General features: G+C 30.1%; 1 protein-coding gene across 1 annotated transcript; it reads left to right on the forward strand.

The window, feature by feature from the left end:
• The first annotated feature begins 14 nt into the window (after nucleotides 1-14).
• Nucleotides 15-9,994, forward strand: LOC124356203 (IQ domain-containing protein K-like). Its single transcript, XM_046807387.1, has 7 exons — nucleotides 15-212; nucleotides 1,465-1,518; nucleotides 3,121-3,192; nucleotides 4,652-4,755; nucleotides 5,941-6,077; nucleotides 7,596-7,725; nucleotides 9,842-9,994. The coding sequence occupies exons 1-7, from the start codon at nucleotides 155-157 to the stop codon at nucleotides 9,884-9,886; spliced, it is 600 nt and encodes a 199-aa protein (XP_046663343.1). The 5' UTR covers nucleotides 15-154; the 3' UTR covers nucleotides 9,887-9,994.
• The last annotated feature ends 1,205 nt before the right edge of the window (nucleotides 9,995-11,199 follow it).

An 11,199-nucleotide genomic window follows, 5' to 3' on the forward strand; every position in this document is an offset into this window, starting at 1 on the left:
AAATTGCAGACATAAGAAAACTTATAAAATCATCTGTTCAAAAAAACAATTGTAGACATAAATATTATTGTCTCTTTCATATTAAAAATCACTCAATTTTAAAGCGAGTTAGTTTTATGCAGATTTAATTCAATAAAACTAAACCTCCTTTAAAATGTCCGAGGACCTCAATTCTTGTGGAAGTAGATTATCTCCAGATTCGCTAATGTTAGGTAAGATTATAGTAAATTAATATTTTGTAGGTTTGGTACCTTACAGAGACCTCTAGAAGTCTCTAGAAATGTTCTTCTAGAAGTGTTCTCATTTCTTTAAGCGAGTAGATTATCTCAAAATTCATTAAAGTTGGGTAAGACTAAAGCATATTAGTTTTGAGCGGGTTCGATGTGTAATAAAAACCTTTTTTAAATTCTTTGAAGACCTTACTGGTCATTAAATATCCGAAAGGTTTAAAAAGAGTTCTACCTAGAAATTTTAGTGCCCAGAAGTTTAGTTTCAGACTGATTTAACAAAAATCTGCTCTCAAGTAAAACTTGTAATATAATTGCCGCATTTTAAATTTAAAGCATAAAAACTTATTTTGATATTACACTTTAAATGCAGTTTTTAGCTTCTGCCAACGGTCTTGCTCAAATGGTTATAGGTTGTAGGCTATTTGAATGTACTAGAACAAGTCAACAGGTCTAAACTCTTACAACACAAATTGAAAATGCAAGTTTTATTTAAAACTATTTAGCTTTAAATTTTCTTAAAATTCTTATAAACAAAAATCAGAACTCAACACAACGTAAAATTATTCAACAAATATTTATTAAATAGCAAGGCAATCCAAATAAGTTGTAAATAAGAAAAAAAAATACTTACTATGGCCTTTAAAATATATTAGCAATTAAAAACCAAACAATATAATGTAAAATGGGAGTAGCAGTTTTATTGTGATGGTGAATTGTTAGGTTAAACAAGATTTTATTATGAGCAGAATAATATAAACAAGAAATAAAGAAACCAATATATAAATAAATAGTGAAATACAATATGACGGGTTTAAACCATAGCAAAGTCCAATACACGTGAAAAAATAATAAGATAAGTATAATAATATGTTATTACATCGTTGAGGTACATTGATTCGATGTTGGAACATTATTAATTATTTATAACACAATGGTAACATGAATGAAAACCCAATATGAGAAAATACAAGTTACCATTTGTCTTTTTAGCACGCCATGTCTACGGTCTAGGAATTATGTCCCTATTTTGGTCTGTAGACATTTTTAATTTTAGGAAACATTTGTTATGTATTTATTACTCGATTATGTTTAGAGGATTATAAAATCCTTTTCATAGCAATAGGTGCTGTTTCCCCCCTTAATTTATAACTTCAGTCCATTAATGTTGAGTGATTGTTGTAAATGTTACTTCATTGAACTTAAGTTCTAAAAGCATCTTTATTGTTTATTGCAGACGATTTTAACGGCCTGCGCAAGCGTAACCACTTAAACACAAGTGCTTTATCGTGTAAGTATTTTCTTAAACTTCGACTTAATGTATTAGGCTATCATTTCTAGTATTATAATCAATGTAATTATTAGTATTAACACAGAAATCGTACACTTTACTTCATGCCTGCAGTTACCTAAAAAATGATTACTAGTTTTTGATTTACTTCTTTCTAACACCACCATATCAACCAATCAACCTAATAGTATGAATCATTAAATTGATCTTAAAGCTTACTTACCAGGCACGACATACAGCGCAAAGAATTACTACAATGGCGTTGTACTTACGATAGCAACAAGACTCTTTACGAAGTAATTTTGGAATTGCAGTTAAATATATACCGGTATATTAAAAAATGAATTTTTTCTAAGATACACACTACAGTCTTATATCACAACAAGAGAATGTGTAGTTAACTGCAATTCCAAAATATTATATAATATAATATTTATTAAATATATATATATATATATATATTTATTTATTTATTTATTTCAATCAAATATGGGACAAATGGACTAAACAACACAAGTTTGATTTTCTCTTGAAGAACTAAAGAATGTTAAATGAAGAATTTACGAAACAAAATGCATGATCAATTATTGTTCCAGATAAGATCTCAACAATTGAAATAGATAAGGTCTGTAGACAGATAACTTTATAAAAAAACCTGTCAGATGATAAATACATTATTAAATTAAATTCATCAAGTAAGTATTTGAATTGAATCTCTGTCTGAAAAAAAAACATAAAAATAAAAATATGTAAAAGTGTTGCTGCTTCAAAATGGAGTGGTATATATAAATATATATAAAACAAAATTCACCTATTCAGTCTCTTTAAAGTGTTAAAAATGGAATAAAAATAAGTAGTCGATATTACTGTTAAAAGTTCATAACACGTGGGGAATTTGAATTGAGATAGGTCTCAGAATTTAGAAAAGAATTTATCACCCAATGCATATTTGATTTATATTAGTGAAATAAATATGGTTATATATTTATCAATTAACTGTTTGAACCTAGGAAAATTTATTGGTGATAAATAAAGATTAGGCTATAGTTGAAATTAGGTGAACGATAGTGCAATGTTAACTTTTGAGTAAATATTACAAATTAAATATTGATTTAAGGAACAGTACAGTAACATATTATTTAAATTAAATAACTATAACTCCTAAATATTTTTAATGATTAACGTAGAGAAATGGTTGAATGGATTGAGTGAAAGTTTGAAATTGGAGTTACAATTAGTGAAAAAACTAAGAATAAATTTAGCGACATAACACTCTTAACGTAGGTTCCAAACCTCTTAGAAATTGGTCTGCATGTAAAAGTTTCAAGGTCCCGCCTGGCCCTCGGCTAAGAAACGCATCTCGCCACACATAACATAACCTTTAAAAGTGAGTCGTCCAGTAAAAATGGAAATAAAGTTACCTTAATTATTGAAATTATAAGTTTATGTTACTTTATTGTATTACCAACGACAAGAATCTGCTCTTTAATAACGAAGTGAGGGGGAGTACCATTTTGCTGAATTGTTAAAAAAAATTTAGATGTCCCTAAAAACTTCACCAATGTAAATACTTGTTTGTAATTTTATAAAGTAACATTTCAGATGATTCACTGGAGGACACTTCTTTGGAAATTTCGGATATTTCAGGTCATGAAGATGAATGTGCAAGAGAAGGTAAGTAAATCGTAGTCAATTTGTTCTATTTTATATTTTCTTTAAGAGTTGGTTGTACTAGCGGCCATCTTGATTGTAAAACATAAGAACGATGTTAAACCTAATGCACTTTAACAAAATTATTTTGAATTGTAGAATTATGAGAGAAATTTCATTATAAAGATAAAATTAATACGCATCCCAATGTGTTTTTAGTAATTTCATAGCTCAACCTTTTTTGTACTTAATCGTTTGACTATTTAAACGAGTACGGAATTTACAAAATCCTGAAAAGCGTTCGGACGTGCATTAATTTTATCTTTAAAACGGGACATCTTCGATAAAGCTACGATATAAAAACAAGAGTGTAAAAGTGCATAAGGTTTACCATTGTAATTTCTTTTAAGGAACAAAATTAAAGCTGTTTCACTACAGCCGATTCATAAGCTCATGCAAATATACATGGTAAAAGTCTAGAGAAATAATAGTAAAGGAGATCTGACTCCATCAGCATTAATAAAATTATGCTCAGAAGTAAGTTATTGTGTAAATAAAATCTCTACATTTTATACACAGAATCGAGTAAACTCAGAACGCTCACAGAACTATTCACGACACAAACCGATAGATTCACTATAGTTTGTCCGGAACCTCAAGAGCTCCAGAGAATTAGGCGACCCTCGCTCACCAACGCGCACACACCGTCACACGCACAGCCCAGCCTACCTGCCGCCACTTTTGTTTGCATGACGCAAAATCTAGGCTTTAGTCTGCAAAACATTTAAAGGTTTATTTTTTTGTTTTAAGTTAGTGTTCTAGTAATTTTTAAAGTCTGCATTTTTTCTATGAAAATAGAGTCCAAACAAGAAATGCCCACGGCATACCTGACGTAGTCAGGAATGACGCAGTAATTTCGTGTCTGGACTCTCTTTTCATGAAATAAAATGCAGGCAGGTTTCAAAAATTACTAAAATATGAACCTAACATCAAATGATAAATATAGCAATTTTGCAAACTAAGGCCTACTGTTTGAGTCATCGGCACCTGCCAAGGTGATGGCAGGTAGGCCGGATTGCGCGAGTGACGGTGTGTGCGCGTTCTGGTGCAAGTGTTACCTTGTAATCCTTTTGCTGTTGAGGCTACGGACAAACTATAGACAGCCCAACACTAGCAAGTTCAATTGGCTGGTCCTAATATTATGTTGCAAGTTGTCTATGTTGAATTCCCAGTACCATTAGATTTCTGATGCCATATATTTCTGAGTAGAATGATTTGATTTATATTTTGATGTCCCGATTCTTAGTTTATATAGTTCGACACATACATGAGAATACATATATTCCAATCTCAAATACATGGAGTGATAACTTTATCATTCTGTTTCTTTCTTTATTTTCAACAGTATAAATGATTGACAATGCCGTTTAAATTTGTACTTCCTCCTACTGTTTGCATTTTTAAACATTATGTGTTGTATTAGATGAGGACGATCCGATGGAGTATCTGGACAAAGAGGTTTTTCCAATGCTACTGCCTTGTTTCGAAGAAATGCTATTCGCGGCAAAACAAAATGATGTGTTAAAGGTACATTTATTTGAAGGTCTCTTAACTTATAAAATTATCGCGTCTGCTATTGGGGGAGGGGGGTTAGTGTGGAAAAAATTAGGTCTAATGGGCTTAAGCCTGATTGATATCACACTAACTGGACAGATTAGTGACATAACTAGGACTTGAGCTCGGGAGAGAAAAATAACCTATAATCTCATATTTTCATGAGGTGTGAGGTGGCTGGCCTCTTTTTTCTCAACGATATGTATATAACTGTGTGGAAGTGCAGTGTGCTAAAAAAATTAGACCAAAACTACGAGAAACGGTTACATAGACCAGTTGACAATTTCTCCCAGTGTTTATGTCCTATGCTGTATTCTGAGTATATAAATATAAAATTAATCAATCTGAAAAGCATTTATCCTACTGTAGGATAAAACTATTCCCGATTCAATAAAAACAGAATCCAGCATAAGTACATATAAAGTAAAGTTAATAAATTATACGTGAAAGCGAGCTTTTTACTGTGTTCAATGGTTACATAAACAATACCATTATCCTAATTTATAATAACTGTTAATCTTAAAATGATTGTATTTTATTGCATTGGTATGGTATATAATCTGTCTGAGGTTGTAATTGAAAATTCATCACTCAAAAACTGTTATAATGTCGTAAATTAGCTTGGTTGTTCGTCAAGTTAGAGCCGAATTAAAAACGTTGTAAATTATGTGGTGTGTATTAGTTCTAAATTAATTAAAAACGATGGTTGACAATATTATGGCAAATTACAGTAGTTGAGTCTTTCTACTCATATTGATGAATCAATCTCAACTATGTGGTTAAGGAGGTCCTTAGTCCACTAATAAATTTAAATTTTCATTGTTTCATTCTTAAAGCAGCAAATTGATTGAAAATTCATGACATCTACAATTTTAATCAATGGTAACATTTTTTTAAATGTGTCCTGCAATAGGATTATTATTATTCTCCATCTGAGAGGGGATAGTATGTGCTGGGATCCTCTCCCTAACTACATGTTGAACCTGACCACGTTGGTTTGGAAGTAAATCAAATCAATACTATTTTTGCAAATAACAAATTAATCTTTTATGAATCCTCTTTTGCAAGACTGTGTTTAATTACGTGTGTGCAATCATTATCATTCTTATCTCTTTAATTTTTCAACATGTTTAACACCTTTGTGGTACATTTTTACAGGTTCAAAAATCTCGTTTCAACGGATTGGACTACCTAGCTGAACTGTTGTGGAACCGCAATCCATGTCACCCTGAAAGACAACTTAATTACGTTCCCATTTTTGAGATTCCTTTTGTGAAAACATACTTGGAGAATAAGTACACATAGTTATATATTATATTATTTCATAATGTGAATACTTATAAATTTAAAGTAGTATGCGATAGAGCACTCTTCAACAGCTTTAATATTTAAAAGCACATAATCGGTATAATGTTTTAAAGGAAGAAAATATTTTTACTTTATAATATATGTTTAAAAACCATAACTATTTTTTATTGTTACAATTAAAATTTCTACTTTACTTACCATTTAGTACCAATTCTTAAATAATAATTTTAACCCATTAAAAATACCAGACATATTAATTTAACATTTCAAATTTCGAGAAGATTCAGATATATTACAACAGATTTAGCATAGTAGCACTGCCAACAAAGTATTCAATGGACCTATCATCATTGAATGACACGAAATATCTGCTATAAAATCTCTATGAATGCAAAGTCTATTCTCTATTAAAGTTACAGTTTGCAACAGACATTGATGACTCTTCCAATGCTATGTTAAGAACTAGTAATCTATTAATAAAAGTCATCGTAAACTTCCATGAACAGAAGTTGGCACTATAAAAGGTAAACAGGCTCTTTTAAAGTAAACGTGATTGTTCTTGGTCGTTGTAGTACTGCAAGAACAGAAAATAAAATTGTGACGAAGGGTTGGAAAATGTTTAAAACATCGAAAGAACATGAACCCTAACTTTCTACTGCTCAGAGCCCAAGTAACAAGATACTGAACAGATTCTCATCAAGGAAATTTACGTCCTTTCATATAGAAAATGCTAATGCTATAATTCGGTAAGATTATTTTCGTAGGACATTTGTTCTATGGACTTTCAATAAAGTTGAAGATATGTTGACTTTATTATTTACTAAACCCTTACAGCTCAGGTAATATCTTATAAGACACCCAACCTAAGCTAGGCAAAGTATTGACTTTAAGAAGCAATGTCTGGGCTTGTTAAAACTTCCACGAATTTTAAATGACAGAACAAACGTTCATACATAATATATCATGGTCTTAATTTCCCCACTGCTTAAGTATATTTAAGTATATATATATATTGGAAGAAGGTACGTTCTTCCATTCATGTTGGACCATATGCTTTTTTACATCCTTAATTAGAATATGATTGTAGCATATTAGCCATACATCCACATTCCGTTGACATCGTACCTAAAACTATTATAAGAGTAGAATTAGCCATGTGCTCTGTAGATTGTCCTACTTGATCACTAGAAATAATCTGATTGTCAGAGTAACACTTGAAACTTTGGTAATTGTCATGCTTCGACCAATCCTATAAATCACATCCAAAAGGAAACAAGATTAGGCTAGTGATAAAAATACATGTTATTTTTTTATTACGTCTTTACCTTTCATTTCACAGGTATTTGTTTGCACAGTTGTAAAATATGGGTGAAATACGTTTTGATGTTATTCCAACCACTTGGTTTAGAGTTTAAGAGTGGTTTAAAACTAGAAGAGACCAAAAGAAGCTATACATTGTTGTGGTGTAGTCGTATTGGACATAAATTCATCGTGTTACTTTTCAGTCCGAGACCAGTGTTCCCTAAGTCTTGGCTATGGACAGCATCAGAGGCGGCCGTGGTGATACAGTCGGCAATGCGAGGCTATTTTGTTCGCCGCCTGCCACAGGTGCAAGAGATGCGTGAATTCTGGAAGGCGAGTATGATTTTTTATGGTTTACATAAGTAGGCTACAATATCGAGTTTAATAAATCAAATCCGTAGGCCAGATTTACACGAGTACATTTCTTATTCTATGTCAACGCTGGTTTATATAAGAAGTATTATGCATGAAAAACAATCGAAGATCTATTCCTCACTATTATGAATCGGAGAAACAACACTGTTATATATTTATTCTTTTTATCTGTTATGGTAATTCTGTGACGTGGATACATACACAGTGGTGTATACTTATTATACTTATTCGAACAAATAAAGTACAATGCCTTAAATGAAATAAAAAAAGTTGAATGAATAGGCTCTCATTTTTTTACAATGGAATTATTTTAAAGTATAAAAAAGTGCTTTATCATATATTTTCAAATTACATATCTACATATACATTATTCTTAAATAATAGAAAACAAATTCCATTTTTAGATTTTTGCAGTATACGTCTTTTGCTGGTCGTATTATAACCTCACATGGTTTCAATAGATTACATTCAATATATGTATACAGTAGGTGTATATTTATATTTATAAAACAGTTATAATATAAGCTCAATGCATCTACTCTAAATATCGTTGGAAGTTACGTTAATCCAAAAAAATGAAACAGTTTGTTCATACTAACAAACAACTGATTCGCATGTAGGATACGATATATGACTGTCATTACAAACATTATAAACGTAAGCAACCATTCAAATCTAGCACACTCATTGCTAGTCTACTTTTGGCAGAGCCTGTAAATAGAGACATAATTTCAGCTATGATGGTTTCTGAAAACAATCCTTCTCAGAATAAAGACACTGCTTCGTCGTTAGGAAAAGGAATTCTAAAATTTGGTCTTCAGTAAACAATCTCCTGAATCAATAGTGTTGTTAAATCTTCATTGCTTTGTTTACTCTGTATTTCTATTATAGTAACTTTAATAAACTATGTTTTCTTTATATTCTATTCAGTTCTCTCCAGTGTCCTCCATATTTTTACGACCGCAGATTTTATGTTTCTTTTGTTACACTTCAAACACAATGAAAATCATCTAACATGAATTATGCAGCCGATTACTTCAATTTGGATATTATATTCTCACCAATAAGTAGCATAAACATTCTCGATTAATAACTAACTTTACATGGTAAAGTATTGAGGACATAATTGGTTTCGCTTAAGTATATTCTAGACTTGGACGTCATATCTTGTAAGGTCGTAAAATTCGTATTACATACATTATTACAAGGTTAATTGACAAGTTCTTGTTTAAGTGCATGTGATATAACCCTCTTTCACCCTAATATTTTATAACCATCATCTTTTACTTGTACATTAAGACAACTGCTCAGCCCTTAGGAAGTAGACGAAATACTAAAACAATCAACAATATTAAAAAAATATATTATCCTTTGACCTCTTTTATAGTAGTATGTATTTTTTATTTATCCACGATTATCTCTTCAAAATTTTGAAACACGAGGATGTTTGTAACATATCTAATACCAATATACTTAAGCGATTGAAATGCTCGTTCGTTTTATTATATGTGTGAAATAATCAGTACAGATGAAAGCTCTAATAGCATTCCTGGTCTTCTTTTAATCTTAAACTTTTATATTATTATCGCTTACATTTCATGTATCTTTTATATGTATTGAAACATATCTCTCTTAATTTGTGCAATGTGAGCTAATATAGTAAATATTAAATAGTAGAAATATGTAACATTAATTTGCACTTAAAAATTACAATTTATTAGCAGCTACTAAGCACGTAAAACGATACACACACCATGATTGTCAGTTGCCAAAGCACTACAGTTCTTTTTGAGAACTATTTTTAACGCATAGCTAGTTACAGCTAGTTTTTATATTAATGGAAAAGTACTTAGTCTACAACATGACATTTAAAAAATCGAGAAAGTTAAACTTAAAGAAGAATGTGTGACAGAAAGAAAGAAAATTGCAATTATTACCATTATTGTGTTAGAGTTCTATATCAGTACTTTTATAATGTACAAACTTCCTTATTTGTAAATTTGATACAAGTGGTATGATTATGTAATATTAAATTATTAGCTAAGTATTTATTAAATTTGCATTTACATTTTAGATTCTTGCTAGAGAAAAGACGCCAAGTCGAGACACACCACTATGAGAACATAATGAGATGAAAACTGAATTGGTAAATTACGTTTCATCGTCGTCAATTTTGAAAGCTGAACTTATTGTTAAAATAATAAATTGGAGTTTAATTTTAAAGTACGTATTATGAGTTCTTAATTTACATTCAAGCAATTTATAATCATATATTTAATATAACTTCTTTACTCTAAGTTCATTGTTCACCTTAATTTTCTTAAGATCTAAATGAATATATTAGTTCAATGATATCCGAGGTGACCAGCAAAAGATTTTTCATAAGAATAATACTCTGACTTCCACCTAACTTTTTTCCAGAATTAAAGAGGATATTTACCCGAAGAAAATCAATAGAATATTAGGTCTAACAAAATTTACATTCAAAATTTATAGATTGACATAAGGTTATTTAGATTGGATTAAGTACATATATATATATATATATATATATATATATATATATATATATATATATATATATATATATATTTCCACATTCAATATTGCACTAATAAAATGTTTATCTGTAGCAGTAGCATTATTTGCTAACGACACCACAAAAGTAATTAAAGGTGAGAATTTAACGCAGATCGGGTGAGTCTTCAAATGATCCTTTTATGGAGAAAGTCATTGGTTCAGCAGTAATGGCCTAACGCTTACTAAAAATAAAAACAAAGTAATTTAACTAATTTTTAAATAAACCTTTACAAAATTTAAATTTCCTTGGTTTGTTTGTTTATTTTTCTAACTTTCTTCTGTAATAGACAATCATCTAAAATTGCATAAATAAGTAAATACTTAGTGATAAAATTAAACTCATCTTGCCCTGTGTTGAGAGCAGTCAGATCTGTAACAAATTTTCGAAGTTGTATGCCTGTTGCGAGTACATTTTCTAGCATCGATATGTGTACTACAGCTTTATTAAATATATCCTTCCCCTTGGTTAACTTTAACAAGCAAAGAAAGAAGCAACGTAAATAGCTGACATTTAATATATATATATATATATATATATATATATATATATATATATATATATATATATATATATATATGTAGAGCATATCGTAATCTACTTTTTCTTTCCAAATCATAATCTGCTAAAACTGGCATTAAAAATAAGAACAGTAAAGGCGTATAATTTTACTTCGAAAAGCACAACCAAATAAAGTAAGACATAAAGCAAAATAACTCAACATTTTTATTAAAAAGTTTCCAACAGAAAATGATTTTCGAAGTCAAATGTAAACAACAACAAAACAGAATGATTATTATGCCGGTCAAACCCTGATCACCTGATCAATGTACTAGATGTACATCAGCGTATGG

This window comes from Homalodisca vitripennis, chromosome 2, assembly GCF_021130785.1.
Source record: "Homalodisca vitripennis isolate AUS2020 chromosome 2, UT_GWSS_2.1, whole genome shotgun sequence".
NCBI classification, from domain to species: domain Eukaryota; kingdom Metazoa; phylum Arthropoda; class Insecta; order Hemiptera; family Cicadellidae; genus Homalodisca; species Homalodisca vitripennis.